Source organism: Anser anser (assembly GCF_964211835.1).
Source record: "Anser anser genome assembly, chromosome: 1".
NCBI classification, from domain to species: Eukaryota; Metazoa; Chordata; class Aves; order Anseriformes; family Anatidae; genus Anser; species Anser anser.
The window spans coordinates 33,002,135-33,022,079 of record NC_139720.1 but is presented as its reverse complement, the minus strand read 5'-3'; the positions used below and the strand labels follow the sequence as shown (position 1 = coordinate 33,022,079).

At 38.6% G+C, this 19,945-nt stretch overlaps 1 protein-coding gene and 1 long non-coding RNA gene across 9 annotated transcripts in view; one reads left to right on the top strand and one right to left on the bottom strand.

Annotated features, from left to right (window-relative positions):
• The first annotated feature begins 3 nt into the window (after positions 1-3).
• LOC310905081 lies at positions 4-9,291 on the top strand. Of its 4 annotated transcripts, none has more exons than XR_014588773.1 (5): positions 4-4,940; positions 5,586-5,707; positions 6,753-6,791; positions 7,530-7,805; positions 9,161-9,274. It is a non-coding gene; the product is annotated as an uncharacterized lncRNA (long non-coding RNA). The 4 variants fall into 4 exon arrangements; XR_014588774.1 differs by having other exon boundaries at positions 6,552-6,791; XR_014588771.1 differs by lacking the exon at positions 7,530-7,805 and having other exon boundaries at positions 9,161-9,291.
• TMEM117 (transmembrane protein 117) overlaps positions 8,758-19,945 on the bottom strand; it is a 218,338-nt gene continuing 207,150 nt past the window's right edge. For all 5 annotated transcript variants that reach the window (XM_083850210.1, XM_083850211.1, XM_083850209.1 and 2 more), the window contains exon 8: positions 8,758-10,845. In XM_083850210.1, the coding sequence (XP_083706336.1) occupies positions 10,205-10,845 (641 nt within the window). In that variant the 3' untranslated portion in view covers positions 8,758-10,204. The remainder of the gene's footprint in view (positions 10,846-19,945) is intronic.

Below are 19,945 nucleotides of genomic sequence, written 5' to 3'. Positions count from 1 at the left end.
CTGGGCAGGCTGGAGGAACAGGCATTTCTGGGGACATGATGTGCGTGTAGCCCATGCTGCAACCACATGCACGTGGATGTGTGTGTGTGTGTAAGGAGAGGGTTTGGGGATTGGGAGCGTGCTCAGGCATTTGCTGGTGTTTGTTAGCATTTGTTTCTAATGTCTGGTACTGTGGTTTATCTGCTGTATTGCTGATATTGAGCCTGAATGTATAGTTCACTGATTACTGGTTAATTAGGTGCTGTTAATTGAATAAATCACTCCAATCCTGATGTATGTTAAGCAATGTAAGATGAGTGGTGCTTCCCTGGGGCAGGCTGGGCTGTGCCTTGCCCCAGTGGGTGCCACTCAGGGAGGGCTGTGCTGCCCGTGCACCCAGTGGGTTCCTAGCACATCCCCAGGCTCTCAGGGGGGCACACGCAGGGCTCCTGGGCTCATTTCACCCTTGGCACAACCTCAGTCCTGCAGTGAGGGTTAACATCAGGCTAATGTTTCCCCTCATCTTGTCCCTAAAAATAGTATTTGTCACAATGACAGTGGCAGGGCCCTTCCATGTCTCAGACAAGACCGTACACCAGGATGCTACATGCAGAATCCCATTACTAATATATTGTTGTTTTGCAGGTCTCCCTATTTCATTGTTCAAGCAAAAATTAATGCACTCACAACATACAACAATGTGTTAGAAGAATGGTTTTTACTGTTTGTCTTTTGAACTTCCAGCATTGCTTCTCAGTGACACTTGATACAGCTGAGGAAAAACTACAACCTGAAGATGCCATCAAATAAACACTGGCATTCCTTGAATATACTATGAAAAAGAATTTAACTACTTCCTTTTTGCAAAATATCAGTCGCAAAGAAACATTAGAATGTCAATGTTTGGAAGGATAAAAGAGCAGCTTTGTAACTTCTTTGCATGCTACTTGCTGAGATTTGAAGCACCATGGAAGTCTACTTCCCTGGCTCACAATGTCTGAAGACAGACTGAGATCAGCAAACTCAAGAAGGCAGTTGAGGAAGAAGTGAGGTATTCCTCACTCCTCATTACAGTCACCCTACAGGCATTCTGATGGCAGGAGGCAATAGGCATCTGATGCTAGCAAAACTGTCTTCTGGCTTCAAAAACTGAATTTCTGCGGATGAAGTGTATACCTGGGTGAAATACGTTTACTTCTGTTCCTGAGATGTTTTGTGCAGTTTATGTGTGTGTGTGTGTGCATGAATCTCATGAGGCAAATGAAATGGTTGACATCAACAACCCAGTGTGGCCAAAGTCTTAATAATGCAGGCATGATATTGCAGACAAGCATACATGCGGTATACTTGATTTCTGGGAACTTAGCAAGTGATCTCACAACTCCTCATTTTAGTTTTCTTTGCTACCTCTTACACATCTTCTGTATTGCAATTTCTTCAAGCAGTTCCCTTCCTGTCCTTATAGTTTCATTTCTCTAAGGCATTTTCGTGCTACTCTGTTATAAATAGCAACAAGAGCAATACGATGAGTGGGTAGTTTCAGTAAAGTACATTTTTTCCAGCACACTGCAGAAGATGGAGTAGAGAGGTCTCTAGGAAAGGTCTCTTCAAATGCCTAGTTCACTTCTGCAAAGAGTTGACAGAGATATTTGTGTAGCAATGTTGCAGCCATAAAAGCACCAGCAGTCACATTTGGGCTATCTGTGTTTATTCTTTCATGTGCCTTTTGCAAGGCACTAAAATACACCCAAATAAACTAAATGCCTTTGAGGTCTAGTCAGACCAGCACCATGCTGTGTCTTTGCTAAGACTCTTTAGAACAGCAGGGGTAACAGTTCAGGTGCAGTGACCAAAAATAGCTATATATCTCACGGGAACATCGTACCTTATGGTGACCCTGCAAGAATTTCAAGAACCTGTTAGCACAGACAGCTTACTAAAAACCCATCATCATCCTCTCTTATATGACAAAGGCTTAACTTGGGCTTGAAAACTCAAAAAACCAAAGCACTTTTTTAGGTGCAATACCACACATTTTGATGGAGGTTTCAATAAACAGTGCACACTAAGTCGGTAGGTTCAGCAAACATTGGTCTTCGTAAGACTTACTGTGAAAATGGACCAGGAGGTTACTGTTGACTTCCACCTCATACGCTCTAGCTGCATTTGTATAAATAGTGAGCTCTTTAGTCTTTTGAATCAATACTATTTTTTCTTTTGCTTTTTGAATGAACCATGCCTGGAGTCTCTCCAGAACCCCATAGGGAAGAGTTTGATCTCTGCACCCTTTGGGATTATATCTGAGGATTAGCCTTGCTGTGAAGCTGGTGGGATTTGTGCAGGTCAGAAGTGATGGAAAGGGTGGAAAGAGAATTAAAAAAATGAGGTACCTGAATGTCTACTTTGTTCGTATTTTAATTTTAACCTTGTGCAAATTTTGGAGAATGCTCCATTTTTGTATAGTTTCATGAAGCAATACCAGAAAAATTTATCTTTCCAGTAACCATAGAAACACAGAAACAATGGTTACTGGAAATTGTTACACTTTCTCTGTACTTGCAGAAGCAGGTTTGTGTTATTGCTGGATGATGCAAAAATCAAGCCACATCCACGTCCTCAGCAGTGTTACCTGGCAAGGCTGCTGTAGCCAACAGGGAATGAACCTCACAAAGGTCTTCAGGCAGCTGGAGCATCTGGAGCCCCGGCTGTTCTGGAATATATTAACTCTAGCTGCTGTTTGCTACTCCTGTTTTCAGCAAATGGGTAATTAAATAGTGAAACTGTGACCATGTCTGAGTACGTTTTACATTGACCAAAAGACTTTGTTGTCCAAAAGACTTAGTGGCCACCAGCATGTTGACTCCCTTCACGTCCTCTTACACCTCCCAAAGAAAGGCCAGCGAGATATGCGGTGTCTCAGAAACAGTCACCATCAACATTTATCTCTAAAGGGAGGAAGAGCACATCAATACCTTTTAAAAACCTCTTTTTGAATAAGAGTCTCTCATTACCCAGCTCCTTTGCCTTTGTCTTTCTATCATTTAAAATCACACTGTCTCTCACCTGCTTTAAGCTACTGCTTTAAGACACAAATGTAGATTAAATTGTACCGATTTGTTTGATCTTTGTAGAAAAGCAGAAGTTTTAAGCAGCAAACGAGAGGATGGAGATACCAAGTTGTCTGTCTCCCTTTCAGATTCCTGTAAGTAACCTGCCACCTTCCCAGACAAGAACTTGAATGGGGCCAGCTTTCTTCTGATTGCCTCTGCCCGACTTCCTGAGAGGGAAGGGCTCCTTAGTCTCACTAGACAGATCTTAATTAAAACAAACCAATCCTTTGACCTGCCTAGGCTTCACCCACCTTACATGTAAGTATTGGTTTCTAATCTGTTTTTCCTTTTAGAGACCACGTCTAAAACTCTTGTGTGTGCAGACATACACAAGGCTAGTAATGGAAAGTCAATATGAATGGAGGTCTGAAAAGAAAGAAGTCTTTTTATTCAGTTAATCCGAATGATTCTTCAGTTAATACTGATTCTAGTCTGGCTGTATAGATTAATGCCCTAGGCAATGCAAAAGTTCAGCTGTCCGATTTGTTTCCTACTGACCACTCCAAACAAGTTTTCCAAAAATGTAATAGCCCTTTCTATTAATGGAGGATATTGGTTCTTGTAGACAAAATATAATAAAAAGTGACTCTTTCATGAGCAATTTTAAACATTCAAGCAGGGTAATTGATTACATGAGCCAAGGGCTGCAAACTGAAGAGATGACTGACTTTTTCAGTATGTAAATAGAGTACCAGGCAATAAACATATACCAGTTATGAATTGTATGAAATAAAATTACAATTAAGTTCAGCATCACAAAGGAAGTGACTTGAATTTTTTTCAATGCTTGCATGCCATTTTCTACTCTCAGTTATTCCTGTGTAGTCCCTAGGGAGAGCTGGTATGGACTTGCTCCCACAGAGCAGAGGGTACCTGATCGTAAACTTGCTCAAATCTTAAAAGTTTTGGCTTTGCACAATGTCACTTGTCATGCTTTATACATAGTTTGCTCATTCTTGCTTGCTATTACTGGGAATCTCTTCTTTCTACCAGTGGCAACATTTAGGCAGCAATACTGGAGTTTGGAAGAGGCTGCCCAGGGAGGTCATGCAGTCTCCATCCTTGGATAGTTTCAAGACTTGCAAAGATAAAGCCCTGAACAACCCTACTTGAGCTCAGAGCTGACCCTGCTTTGTGCAAGAGCTTGCCTAGAGACACCTATCGACCTGAATTATCTTGTGAACCTATGAAAGTGAAGGGAAGGTAAGTAGAGAGGAAAGGAGGACCCTGAATGGAAACTGCAGGTAATTTTGAGGATACTGAGAATCAAAGAGATTTAAATAGTGGAAAATGCATGGAAAGAATCCTATGGGAAAAAGAAACAATGAAAAAAATAAGTTGACAACTGAAGAAATAAGAATGTTCAGATCCTTTTCAAACTTTCTTTGAAAGGTGGCAAAAAAGAGAGAGCAAAGAAGCAGCTAATAATGACTTTTTGGAAAAAAAATATGCATTTTGACTATTATGACTGCTTTCTGCTTGCCTTTCTCATTTCCCTGATAATAGGTAGGAGCCACAGCAGCCAGCCACAGCAACGGTACTCGTCTGTCTGAAAAGAAGAAAGGAGCCCACGCTTCCTTAGAATGCCCATCACTGAAGTTATGTCAGGCAGGGCACACACTGGGGCTTTGTTAATGAGCAGGCTGGAAGCCCTTTTTCCCTGGGAACTGACGAGCTGTAATGAAGGCAAACCTGAGGAAAACACCTGTTATGCTCATGTCGCCCATCTCCTTCAAATGTAGCTGAGAGCACGGCAACTCGCAACAGAAGAGAGGGGGCCCTGGCTGTTTTAAAGTTACATGGTTATGCATCTTCCTGAATGAATACATCCACTTGTAAAGCTGTAAGTCTGTAAGTATTCCTTGGTAATGATTCATAGAGGGACTGGTTAGATGGACCAAATACCTTTCTGTATGTAGCATACCGTATTGCAGTGAAGCATTTTCCTGCTAGTTTTGTCCCTAGGCTGGAACAGGTACCTGTTGCTTCTTTGGCAGAATTTCCTTGGCTGGGCAGAGCCTGTGTGCAGATGGTACTGTATCAATAACAGCAATTATGGGCCTTTGGTGGGTTATTTGCAGTTTAGGTCACCAACAATAAAAATTGCTTGGAAATAAAAGCCAAAGAATGGGGCTTCAGTAAAAGAAAAAAAAATGAAGAGGGGAAGGAATCGAAGGAATTCAATATGCAGGGCAGTGCTCCAGTTGTCACAAAGCAGCATGAGACCTGGGTCTATAACCTGCCTGCAGGAATCAGATAAGCTGCCCTTCTGCAGACCCCAATTGCCAGACATCAAAGGAAAAGCAGAGATTAGAGGTATCCTTGTGACTGTGCTGCAGCTGTAACATACATTTCTGAAAGGATTTGATGCTACTAGATTGCTCTTAGCAAAGCAGCTGGGTTCATACTTTTCCTCTCTCCAGCAAGGAGTTTGCCGTGGAAACTACAAGCTTCGTGGAGTTTCTCCTTCGTAAGTTTTGTTCCTGCTTCTTTCAGAAAAGTGAAAAGCTGCTGGCACCCCCCATGCAGAGGAATTGATAGAAGGGAAATAAGATGGTGTTAAAACCTAGTCACCCAGAAGAGCTGCTCACCCAGACGTCATCTGGAAGCTGAGAACTGTGAGCATTAGGGAAGAAGGACTTGCTCTTCTGTTCTGGATGGATAGTTATTGTCTCTCCATTTGTCCCCCAGTTTCCCTATGAAACAGGGATTTTACATATATTGATTTACTTCTTAAATGGTCACATAATGCATTCTTCCTCACCTCAAGGCTGTGCAGCTCACAGACCAGACTTCTGCCTTTTCGTTGTCCTTGGTTATGTATTTAGTATCCCGATGACTTGCCACATCGTGGTCAGGACAGTTTTGAATACAAACGAGGAATGAGGACGAACAACCCCTTTGTCATCTGGGGCTTAGAACGGATGGGCTGCATGGTAGAAGAGCTGGTATGTCTGGTGCATGCAGCAGCATCTTGGTCAATAAAGCAACTGGAACTGTTTGTTAATAAATGCAGTTTGAAGCTCTGCATGTCACTATCCATAGTCTTAAGCACAGGGTCACTCTAACATAAACATGCGCTGTGTCTATATCCTGCACTAGGCCATTTCAAATGAATCAGCTTTATGGTCTTATTCACAGTTTGGTATGTCTAATTTTTATGGGTCTGGCAATCTGCTCAAAGCTTAAGCTGGTTACTTTTAAATGCAACCTAAAAAGCTGGAACACTCTGCTTGCAGGACCATAACCACTTCAACTTTATGGTCTAAGATAAAAAGTTCTCTCCCACTGAGCCCCTCCTAGTAGGTCATTAAAATTAAGGGCAGTGTATTAAAAATCTGTTACATCTTTTATTAGTGAGTCATAACCTGTGCACTTGTGGGAAAACGAGCTTGCAAGTCTAGTAGGTATCTGAATTGCTGTCTTTCCAGTCTTTGAGAGGTGTCTGTTCTTTGTTTTCAGGTGGTTGTCATGATGGAAGCTATTCACTGGAGGAAAAGCAATTACTTGGCACATACTGTAATACCGTGTAGTAGCCTAGCTGGAAAGGACAGAAATCTTTAAAACAGAATAAATTTACTTTTCGCATAGAATCGACAAAACTGTAATTTGAGGAAGCAGATAGTGCAATTAAATGTTCCTTTTTGGTTTTGTATTTTATAGGCAATACAAGGGGAGGCAGAGGAGATGAAACAACCTGGAGTAAGTAACACTCATGGAGCAATGCAGAATAAAGAGGGCAGGAGTGAATTGTCTGCTTTCAGCAGTTTCACCAAGACAATCAACTAATCCTTAGACTCCAAATATACACACATGTACACATTTTATAAAATTGGACTTTAAAACATAAATGTTTTCATACACATGAAGATTGTATTTAAGGTATTTCCTACAAATATTCTATTTGCCTCGTGTCATTTCCATCTCATCAAAGGTTGAGGATGCCGAAGTAATTTATAGGCACCTGTGTGCTCACAGATCTTATGTGCTTAGCCCAGAGATGTCTCTTCTACATATGCATCACTGTACAGAGTATCTGTGGATCTGTGGGAAGGAAAAAAAAAAAAAAAAACTATTGTGCCAAATATAGTCTCTGACAAAGCATACACAGCCCTACATTGATGGTAACTGCTGACTGCTGGATGGCTTCTTATAGAGGGCAGAATGGAGATTCATGCAACGTGTGAAAACTTGACATTTCCTCAAGTTTCTTTCCTTCCATAGGTTGCTCAACTTTTTCAGGTAAAGAAAAAAAGACTAAAAAAAATTGTGTTAAACTTTCAGGAAAAGGTCAACCAACTATATTAAAGTCATAGGGGTGGGCAAAAGATAGGAGAAGATTTCAGAGTTTTTGGAGTTAAAGAAACATTTCAAAATATTAATAATGAACAACAGCTGAAGACAATGAATGTAATCATGGGAAGAATACTTCCATTTCAGGTAACCAATTTTAGGCCTCTTACCCACCCAGTCTCCCATGGGCTCTTCTACAGCCCATGGCAGAAGAGCAGAAGACAAGTTGCTTCAGGAGAATATCAAGAATGAATCTGCATCAGTAGCTCAGCACACGAGCACAGTTTAGATTGCAACCACGTACTTTCCAGTTTCAAGTTGTGTGGTCTCTGCACATGAATGAGATTTGGCTGAAACGTACTCCAGCCACTACTGGCAGTCAGTTTACAGGAGCAGATGAGCTAAACTGATGTAAGCCTCAGGGTAAGTCTAGTTACCTATCTCAGGCTTCTCAGACTAGATACTGAAAGCAGAGAGTGGAAACACTCCTCTCCTCTCTCATCTGTGTCTGTGTTTACAAATGAGGCTCCCACACAATGGAGGATTCCTTCCTCCTCTAATTAAATTGACGAGTTGACTGTGGTGAGTGGCTACACTGAGTCTTTTCATTTAAGAATTCATGTTGTAAGAAGTCTCTCTGCTTGACCATTAATTTAAATACTGCGAAATCTACATTGTTTTTCTCACTTTCATGCAGGCTTGCAAGGGCCTTAAAAGCATTTACTTGATGTGAGGTCACAGAATTATTTTAGCTGTGGATCAGTTGCTTAATAGCAGTTTTCTCAGAGTCATGTCATCATGTAAGCTGTAAGGCTCAAGTAAGTCTTTCATTTTCTGCCTACATATTAATGGATTTAACCACTCCCATGCACAAAAAGAGAAATAGATTAATGGGAGATTTTCAGTACTTGGGTTTATAGTAACCAAAACATACAAAGAAGCACGTTTCTGCAAAATCAACCAGCTATTTCTGTAACTACTTAACAAATGCTCTGACTTTTAAATCAAATTCTGCTTGAAAGTCAAGCATCAATATAGTCACCTCTTACATAATACAGGTGGGATCTCACAGTGTTTTACCGTTAGTAATTAATGGTTTGTCTTTGGTTATATATTGTCAATTAAACAAATTTATAGGCTGTAATAGGCAAAAGCTAATAGATTTATTCTTAGCCATATTTTAATGGATAAATATTTAGTCTGATTATAAAGTAAACTTTTGCCTGATGAAATACTAAATGGTCTATAAACAAAATATTTGATTTTGACTTTACTGCGATACTGTCTATCTTTTCTAGTGCCAGAAATATTTGTGATTTTAAATAGGACAATGCGTGTGTATTTTTTTTAAATGAACTTCAAAACTAATAGAATATGTTCCTGCCTGATAATAAACAATTGTCGAATGATGTTTATTAAAATTGACTCTCAACTGACAGTTAATAAATGCATAGTTCTATTATGCATGCTAAATCCAGCATTCCAAAAACTTAAAAGCAGATAGATCAAAACAATGGAGATAAAAAAGTCACGAAGACAAAATACAGCAACACCAGTAAATGACAGGGAAATAATTCAGGCTTAGAAATGACTTATTATTTAGTAACTTGTAACAACAATTTATAGAACTAAATTAGAGGCATATCAGAGTCTTTCTGATGTTTTAGATATGCACTTTCTCTAGTGCATGTTGTTTGATCATACAGCAGAAGAATTCACATTCCAGAGTCCCCTTCAAAAAAGCAAAATAAACACTTTTGCCATGTTTCTGCTTCCAGGTTACTTTTACTTGTGGATAATGAATGAAGAAAGAAAAGGTTACAAGACATTTCAAGTATAAATCCATTTTAATTAATACCCCAAAACATTTCTTCAGCATGTTTAGACTGTCCATGTGTGGCGTGTTTCATATGTATGTTTCGTGTATACCCAGACAACATCTGCACCAAAGCATACAAATACTGGATTTAACAGGCTCTGCGTCCTTTACTGTAAGCACTCCACTGGCTCTTTGATATTACATAGGTTTGGTGGGACGGAAAAAGTTGCTTTAAGGGTGTATTTTCACCTCCGTTTCTGAAAAGTGAAGGGCAGAATTTTTAATCAAGGAGCAGTTTAATTATGAAAAATATAATTAGGCATTATCACATAATTGCTATTACTGATGGAGAAAGTCACATTTTTGTAAGTAGTGACCCATGCTGTATTATCGCTCTTGTGTTTACTGCATAATGAATCTGTATTTGTGTTTGGCAGCTAGCCAGCAAAAATTAAAAGGTAATCAACATGCTTCTCTGCAGTCCGGTCATCAAAGTCACTGGCTCTACAGATGAGTAAATAACAAAGTCAAGTTGTGATGTCCTAACAGAAACCCTTCTTAAGGAATAACTGCATTTATCTCCTCTGTTAAGACATCAAATGATACTTGAAAATAACCATATACAAAAAGCTTTGCAAAATAGATTAGAAGAACTGTGCTATACATCTGGTGTTGAGTTAAAAAACAGTTTAATGTCTCAAGGCACCACCACGGTAGAATTTTATACCTGCAAGTAATCATCTAATACACTATTGTACAGTTAAGGTAATGTATTAATAAATAGCTTGTGCAATTTTGGGAAGCAATCTATAAAGGAATGTTAGATATACAGTAGGCACGTACTATAATACAAATAAAAAAAAAAATCCTAGAAAAAGCATGCTGAGCACCTTTTGGTATAGGTTGAATTTCTTAGTCTAGACACTATGTAAATCTTATCTTACAAAAGATAAAACTGAACTCTTACAGCAACTGCTTATTTATTTTTCCTGGGTATTTGCCTCTATGCTGGAGGATTACTCTTAGGGACAGAGGACTCTGGTACTGGCTGTAAAGGGCTTTCTTGTTCATTCAATTGTGCATTCAAGTTTTCAGAAGTGAGGAGAGAAGAATTGAAAACTATTTCACTTAAGTCTGATTTTATGGATACAAGATGAGGTTCTTGAAAACTCAATGGTTCTTCTACTAACACCTGTGTATTTTCTCGCGTCATTCCCATATCTGATGGTGACTTTCGTTTCATTCTTGTGTATGATTTGTCTAAATTCTCCATGCCTTGGTCAGTTTTCTGAAATCGCCCAAAGAACCAGATGAAGAAACCAAACAGAGCAAAAGCCAACAAACTTGGAATAAAAGCCAGGCATTTGACATCAAGGCTAGAGCCTATGTATCTGCTGTGTAAGAACATGTCTCCTTCGGCATAGGTCCGGTTGGTCAAAGGGTTAGTGTTATTGGATCTCCACTCCCAAGATAACTTAGTTCTGTTAAGGTCTTTCAAGCTTTCTGAGTCCTTCACTGTGTAGATCTTCTGTCCAGGACCAATATATTGGCCATACTCATGAGGTTTGTAAAATATTTGGTTCTTCCACATATTTAGATCCAAGATTAAAACAAGAAAGATAATTCCATAGTTAAACCATTTGCCTGTTTGGAAAGAGAAACGGAGAAAGAGAAAGAGAGAGAGAAAGAGAAAAAGGAAAATGAGAAAAAGAAAAAAAGGAAAAGGAAAAAAAACAATTCAGTCATCTGATATTTTATATATCTGATGCTTCATTTTAGAAGCAGTACAAATGCATTCATATGTAAAAGCTACTGAGAGAAAAATCCCTTTTTTATTAATCAGTAAAGCAAAGTTGTAATAAGATTTCTACCACAGTCAGATTTATGCTGAATATCCCTTAGTATTTCACAGTTAGGTCTGGGCACATAATAAATAATTTTGTAATGTAAGCACAGCAGTATATCAATTGAATTCACATTGCAGTTTGTAGGTGACCTGTTGATTAGACCATTAGGCGATGTGGTACAGATCAATAAACCTAAAACGCATTAATTTCAGAGCTTCAGAAACACTCACATGGAAATTCTCCTTGAAAAGGCCATATTTAATAGAATTATTTATATGCCAGTAATGAATGAAGTGAGGCTCTTTTAGGGGTTCGTAAGTATGTACATTTTAAAAGTACATACATATATTGTTTCATACACTAACCATGGTGCCCAGATACATGCAGGTGGGGCAACTGGATAAACTGTGATTTAGAGGTATTATGCCCTTGAGAAATAGCAAGGGCTGATTTTAGTCTTGGGAGACTAGTCAATTTAGCTTTCCTATACTCTGTGTAGTGAGAAACTCCTCCAAGGAGTGACTCATAGTCTAACATTAAGCTCCTGCAATAGTGGAGGAGGAACCTTTTCTCCTTTTATTATTTAAAATTACTCTTTTGCATGTCTCCTCCAGGCATCCAAAATATATAAAAGGTAACATTATGCAACTGCAAAGTTGGCCTTGCTTTGAGCAAGGTATCAGAACAGATGACCTCCAGGTGTTCCTTCGTAGCTAAATTAATCAATGAATATACACAGACACAAAACAAAATTACACTGTTTTCATACTTAAAGAATCCCTTACATTTTAGCTGAACATGTGTTAAAATCTTACCTGTGAGGTAATTACTGGCACCAATCAAGAACCCAACAAATCTACATGTCATCAAAATTGCATCAGGATGGAGAATTTGTGACCGACACCACAGCATGATGTGAAAGGACATTCACTGTGGAATGTTCCTGCTGATGATGAATGATATCGGTCTATGCTAGAACCATATTTAAGTAGGCCTCAAGGAAAAAAAGAAAATGAATGTAACAGAGAATCTACCAAATGACTTATGTCTTTGGTTTGGTAAAGAATAAGTGGATTCCAGTTCCTCAAGGTCTGTATTTTCAAATTGTACCATGGACCAAAATGCTCCATTAGGGTAACTCCTTGTATTTTAGCAATTGTGTTTAATGGTCCTCTTCAATCAACCTAGATTATACTTGGACTGGAAATGGATGAGAATGCTCTTTCTATTGTGTTATTGTCACTATTCAGAAATCAAACTGCACTGAAAAGACCTTGCAGTGAATCCTGTTCACATAATTCCTGAATAACTCCTTTAGCCTTTTTTTCTGGTTTTCAGCAATATTGTAGTCAACTTGTTAAAGAGGTGGGTTTAGAAAATAATGGTTTTAGAAGATTGTCACCACATTTTATATTACTTAAGTCCCTTAGGTGAACACTGAGACGCTGAAAATGATGCTAAAATATAAAATATAGTAAGAAACAATAGAATTTGAACTTAGATGTATATGTAGAACTTAGTAGCATGGTTTAGTGGTGGACTTGTCAGTACTAGGTTCAAGGTTGCACTAGATGATCTTAGAGGTCTTTTCCAATCTGAATGATTCCATGATTCTTTGATTTAGCTTGATACAGTTTCCTATGGATTTGTGCCCTATATTTTTCTCTCCCTCTGAATTACCCTATATTCAGCCAGAATATATCTTGCATAGTGTGTGTTGATGGGCTGGCTGGGACACACATTCACCAATTAGTTGGCTGCTGACAAACAGAATACATAATGGATGACTTCTACCTGCTCCTTCCTCAGCTGGGCACTGACTTGGATGATTCTCCCCTACCTAACCACCATTTCTCAGGACATGATGGGAATGTAAGCATTGTTTAGATTCCCACCCTCCAAAAATGTTCTTGAAACTGGCTGTGGGTTGAAAAGTTATTTGATGCTCTTGGATAGAGAGAGTGAGACCAATTCACACAGAGAACATGATCACATAATTCTCATTTCCTTAGGAAAATAGGCTAAACACAAATGGCAATGAAATACAAATATTAGAACTGTTATCTGTTTACCTACAGTTTGAAAGAAAATTTAATTTACCGTATTCAAAACTTCCTTTCTCTGCTATGGTTGTTCACCTGGACATTTTTTGGAACAGTAATTTGTCATCAAATATTGCTCTGTGATTCAACCAGAAAGCAACTATCCCTGCTGCACTGACCCGGAGTTAATTCCTTAAGCCATGTTCTTTTCCCAGGAAATTGTGTCATAAGACTGTCTAAAGAAAATTCCACTTCTTTGTTACCGGCTCCATCAAAAAAAACCCACACAAACAACCTTGTATTTGGTACTCTGTGTTTCTGCAAAGCTATGACAGGTGCCTTTCCAGTAAGACTGCTAGACCTTGGAGGCAGGAAACTCCTGTAGGACCAGTATTACTCTTTCTCTTCAAATAGTTATGGCAAGAATAAACTATGTGTAGGAAAACACAGATGACTGAAAGATCAAAATTCAAAGTGTAATGAAATGGGAAAATTATGAAGATGGCCTTTATAAAGACACTGATATAATCTTGATTGCTAGCTTCAGGTATGACTGACAAAGGGAACTTTGCTATTCTAATGCTGAGCTATGATCCACCTCATCTTTTGGCATAATGGCACCCAGTGGATTTCACAGTAACCATCTGTGTCCAAAGTGCAACATCTAGAACAAGCCACCTGAGCAGTAAGTCTTGAGATGCCAGTCTGTTGATGGTGAAGGAGTTGTGTTCTGCTAGCTAAGAAGCTAGCAGAAAATACTGAAAATACTGAACAGAGGTAGTTAGGTGTCTGATCTCTGGCTTCATGTAAGATCTGTCCTACACTCTGATTTCATAATTGTGAAGCTATGTTAGAACTATTTAAAAAAGGCTCTGGCCCCCTTGTATAATAAATTAGAATACTCACCTGATATAAAAAAGATGTATATTTCAATTCCTCCTGTTACATTAAAAGCATCAACTTGAAACTCCCTCGCTTAGCTTCCAGATAGGTTTAGGCAGAGAGGAGCACAGCCTGAAGCTCTCCAGATTCTATCAGTTGTGTTGGTGTGGACTATAAATGGTGCTTGGACAAACAGCTTAGATGCAGATGCTCCAGTTAACTAAGATGAGTCATGTTCTGTACATCTAAGTGGCAGCTAGTTGCCTGACAGCTGCTGATTTTCTATTAGATGTGCTTAAAACTCCTTATATTTCCCATTTCTAGACAATTTTTACAATCTCTGCATCTCTGGTGTGCTCTATGAGCTCTACAATTTTTCCTTTTCTTTTGAAAACTGTTGTGAAAAGAACTAAACACTAAATATGAGCAATATATAAGATAACTTATATGGTTATCATTATAACTATATATGAACACCATGACATCTTCCTACTCCTACTCAGTATTCCCTGTAGCCAAGGGCTGTGTTAATCTCTCGCAACACAAAATGACTGGGAGTTAGCACTGTCTTGGTTACTTACAGAAAGTATTTACCTCTTTCTAGAATACAGTGTCCTCTGCTGTTTATCCCTCTTCCAAGGCACATACTTTACTCAGTTGTATTAGCAGCATGATAGCCAAATAAACCCCGTTTACCCAGCAGTCCTTCTGGATTGGTGATATATGTATTGAAGCGATCTGACCCAAGAGGTCTGACAGTCTCCACTTACAAACATCTATCTGATGATAATTCCCCCTGATAATTCATGCTGGAGACTTATTATACTAATGAACATATATAATAAATATATATACACATATATATGTATGTATTACATATAATACATATACATATATAATGTATATAAAATATTTTTTGTTCTGTTTTTTAAATAACAGACAAAGTCATATATTATATTCATACAGGAAACGAACTTTGTAAGTTAGGAGTCACTCGACCTCTCATCTTGTGTATATATGAGCACAAGCCTAGAGTTTTGCAAAGAGTCAGGATAAATATATTATAAAGGTATAGGTATTCATCTTCTGAAAAAACAACAACAAAAAAAAAAGGACAAAAAAAACCCACAATATAATTTAATTTATGGTGCTTCAAATTTCATTACAGATGAAAAATGGGACGCAAAAATGTAGTCCCACACTATGAAGCCATTCTATTTGTCTCCTGACCAATTTCTGTAGGATTACTACCACTGTTGCTCTAGGGAGGCCAAGAATATTTGCATATACCTGGCACCATTTAGCTTTCCTTGAAGCATGTGGATTTTCCATAGACAATCTGAGATGGAAGGATACAGCTCCCAAGACTGGAAGGCCAGTCAAGCATTTCAGCAAACTGAGAATTATTATACCCAGGCTCCTCAATGGTGTTACAATGAAGAAAATCAGGTGGTGATACAGGCTATGTCATTCAGCCATACACTACCTAACATACACCTGGTTCATAACTGCCATTCACAGTGTTGAAGTCCTTATGTGTTACACATGACATTTGCAGAGTCACCTATTTCTGCCAGCTGAAGATGTTTGGGCAGTGCTCATTTTTAAAGAGGCTGATAAAGTCTACAAAGGGTAAAGCAACCAGTCCACAACCCCGCATGCAACTGATTTACTGGGCAACTGAAGCAGATCCTGCAGGTCTAAATATTCCCAAACAGCTTCTGATTCTGAAGTATTTTTATATTTGCATGTCCTCTCTGTAACAGAGTAGTCATGTCCTAAAAAAAAACCAGAGACCTCATGTAGAAACTAGTCCTCAGCAACTCTCTGGAGGTCAAGAGAATATGTGAAAATCCCACTTATTAAGGCTAGACTCAAGTGGCCTCATGCTGTGTAACCATAGCCAGAGGCTAGTGCAGGACATGTTGTCTTTAGACTCTTATCTCAATTGCAATTTGTGTCTAAAACATTCAGACACCTCTGTAAAACATTCAAGTATCTTTGAAAAATTCTTCATCTCTTCTGTCACGTTAGTGTTATTAGCTAGATACATCCATGCCGACCACTCACAGCTGAACTAAGCAGCAAATCCTCTGAGATCTTTTCATGTCTGTGTGCATAGACAAGTTTGTTTTTACCTCTAACCTTTCTATTTTTGTCCATAGGCTCCCTCAGGCATCTCTGTGTAGGTGATGCTTGGCCTGGATGGTTGTGTAGGTGATGCTTGGCACTCTTTTGGTTTAAGTGTACAAGCCAGCCACACTAGGCACTTGCCAGACACAAAGGTGACAATTTCTCCATTGGACAGAAGGGCACTCTGGATAGACCAGAACTCAGAAACACATCTATAAATGGCTAGAAAAATCTCCCATCTGTTTTGATACCTAAACCTTAACATTTCCCATTTGGAACTTATCGGAAACTCGACAGCAGATGCTCTTGGATCTCCAGTGCTGCTATTAGATGGTACCAGCCAGGCCTCCGAGTGCCTTTTAAAAATGAAAGAATCTGAAGTAACAAAATTTACTTTTAAGTATTACAAATTTCCCTGGGTATTATAGAAAATAAAGTAGACTACATATTTTCGTAAACAGCAGCCCAAGAATGAAAACACATACATACTCATTGTAGTGAACCATCTGTCAAGGGAAATCCAGATAAGTTAGGCAGATGCAGGAATTCGAGATATTTTTGATGTTTATAGATAAAAGCAGCTATCAAAACACAATAAAAATATTTAATACTGAGTAGATGCTTGCTAGGAGTTCCTAGATGCAAAGAAATTTAAGCAAACTGAGGTACTCAGTTACCGGCAAAAACAAGATGGGCTTTTGATAGTAAATTCAAAATTACACTGAAGCATATAAGCTACATATGGCTGCAGATGTTAATTCAACATTATTGCTAACTTACAACATTCAGAAATCGTAAGTCATGCCTAAGAACACACGTTTTTTAGTTCAAAGTAGCAAGATGGGTTAAAAATAATACATTTCATACTGCTTAACTTATCTGCTTTTTTAGATGTGGAGCTATGCAGAAGTAGCATTTTTTTTTTCTCTGCAATCATGAGATACTTTTTAAAAAGTATGAAAGCAGACAGTCTCACATAGTATCTGAATCCAGGCGATAAGCCTTTAAGACCAAAAAAAAAAAAAAGTGACTGTCTTAAGACATGATGAAATCGGGAGAGCTGGCAACTCAGATCAAGTAACTGTGAAATCCTTCATCTGTACGGAACATTTACGAAGCCATTAAGCACACACCAACAGAAAGGTGATTTAAAGTCCTTTACTCCTCTGCATGTGCCTACAGTTACAGAAGCTTCTTTGTGGGACTATTGCTCATTAGAGCAACCCAGCGCTGAATAGGGCTGCTCAGGGGAGTCCTGTGGCTGCTCTTATTTATATCAATCAATAGTGACCACGACAGACTGTGAAGGAATAAAATTTATGAAGAATAAAATTTGCAAGGAACAATATAGTAAATGGTATTTCAGCCATGCTTCCTTTCTCCTCACTATTTGGGAGAAAAGGGTTTTCAATTTCTGGACATTGGGGCATAGATCATATTTTCACAGCATGGTTGACACCTTATCCCAATAGAAATAAACAATACTCAGGCCGTTGTCTTTTTTTCCTGCTTATTACAAAAAAAAAAAAAAAAAGTCATATGGTTGTTTAATACTCTGGATGCTGTGTATTAAACATGGCTTAAATACAGAAGGTTTTAATGGGGCTTTACCTTCCTGCCTTTATCAATATCTTACCCCCCACATCATCTGCTGCAGTTCCATTTGTGTGCATCACTCTCTACCCTCATTTTAGATTGGATTACATGAATCTAGATTTATATATATATGTATATATATATATATAACCAGTTCCTTCTTTCTTTTATTAGCTCCTTGATTTGAGTAGAAAATTACAAGAATCTACACAACCACACTATAACTAGAGTTTGAAAGTGATCCAAGATGATAACCTAACCTAAGACAAGAACTGACGGCAAGAACAGATGGTTCAAGCAAAACTTACCCAAAGGGAGGTTCTTGTGCCATGTGTTATGGCTGTTTATTAGATCTCCTAAAGGGTGGTGTAGCACTGAGATAAAACAGGCACTCAGTAGTCAGAGTACGTGATGTGCAGTCAAATGGATTGATTTGTCTAGTGAATCTAATAAATGGATCTTGTTAATGCTGAGCAGGGAAAAATATTCCTCAGCCCCTATTCATTAGCTCATCCTCATTAAAAGAATGCCTTGCCAGAAAATCAGGAAGACCTCCAGTCCTCTCTGCACAAGACTCTACAATGCATAAATATTGGTTTCTCTCAGTTGATCTGTTTTCAAACAGCAGCACTGCTAGCAGTTGTATTTCTGATACCTAAATTATGTTCTCTGCTGTTGCTTATTCCTAGTTCTTCTCTGATTATCATCAAAATCCCTGGCTCTTCTGCAATGCAAGACTGTTCTTTGCTCTTCAGTCCCTCTTCTACTATCCATTGTTTTTTATTTTCTTTAATTATATCCTGATTTCCTATATCTGATGGCACAACCCACCCCATCATGCTTCAGTCCTTGTTCGTGCTACTGCGTGCACCCATTCCACTACTGCTTCTTATACAATGGAATAACTGAATGGCATTTGGGAACCTTGTGGGATTGAGCCCCTCCAAATTCATGCTCTAGTCTTGAGAAGAAAAAAAAAATCTTTTCCACTATCCTTGAATTTCATGCCCAGAGTTCATGTCAGATATTTGATGCTTATACTCTTTTTCTCTTCTCTCCCTTTTTACCCAAAACTTTTCTCACTTCAGAGAGAAAAATGTGTTCATCGTGTACACATCCCATCTTCTCTCACCCTACACCTTCTGTCACTGACATCATTTACCTGTTTCACTTCATCCTGGTTCCTGAGCCCAAACTGTCTCACTCAGATGTATCCCCAGCCCTTCTTTCTTGTTGCTGGTTGTCTTTCTTATCAGGACTCCAACAGGGCACCTACATCCAACTTGCAAAAACTTTCCATCTCTCCATCTGTACTTCCTACTGGCCCATCTGCCTCCTGTCACTCAATAGCAAACAGGTAACTTCTGTGTTCATTTTCTCTTCTTTTCTGTTTTCCAATCTGATCGCCCAGATTTCCATCTTCTCTGCTGCAAATGACTTCTCTGAGGCTTCATTCAGCCTATGTGAGTCCTGATTCCTCATTCTTTCTTCCTTTGCATGTTTTCTTTCTTTGGCTTTTGATGCCTGTTAAGCTTCGGGCTCACCTGCTAGCTCTTGGTTGTATCTTTGTATGATCTCTGAATGCTCCTTTTGTCCCTGCTCTACAGGAATTTTGTATGGCTGTGTCATTGGATGCTCTCATGTATCTTATTCCTATACACTGTTGTGTGCTCTGATTGTTTATATTAGCAGTTAAAGACCCCTGCCAATTTGCATTTGCATTCTTTTGCTATCCAGTACTATTCATCTCTCTTGCCAATGGATTCTTCGACATAGCTTGAAGGTAAAATAAAAATATTTATCCCTATTTAACCTTCCTCTCTTTTTCATTCTCTGCTGTTATTCAAATACTGTCTCACAGTATAGAAGGATTGGATACTTTCATCTATATGTGCCATCCATTCAAATAACCACAATTCTATTTTATTTGAAGTTATTTAACTGTCTGTTTCTGGTTAGATGAATGATGGAGGTATGGTTATGAGTGGCCTTTGCCAGATGAGAATGACCGAAGTTATGAAAAGATATTAGCATAAATCACAGCAAAGGCATCTGAAAGCATAAGAGATTTTAAAATGAAATAAGCTGCTAATTCCCCTGGAGAGTAATTTTAGATAAAAGATCTCTGAAGCTACACTGGATATTACTTAGTGTCACAAGAAGCTGCTGAAATCCATGACAAACAGCAGGTCTCTGATTCATAACATAGAGATTTCCTATTTCTGTGAGAGGTTTATATATGGA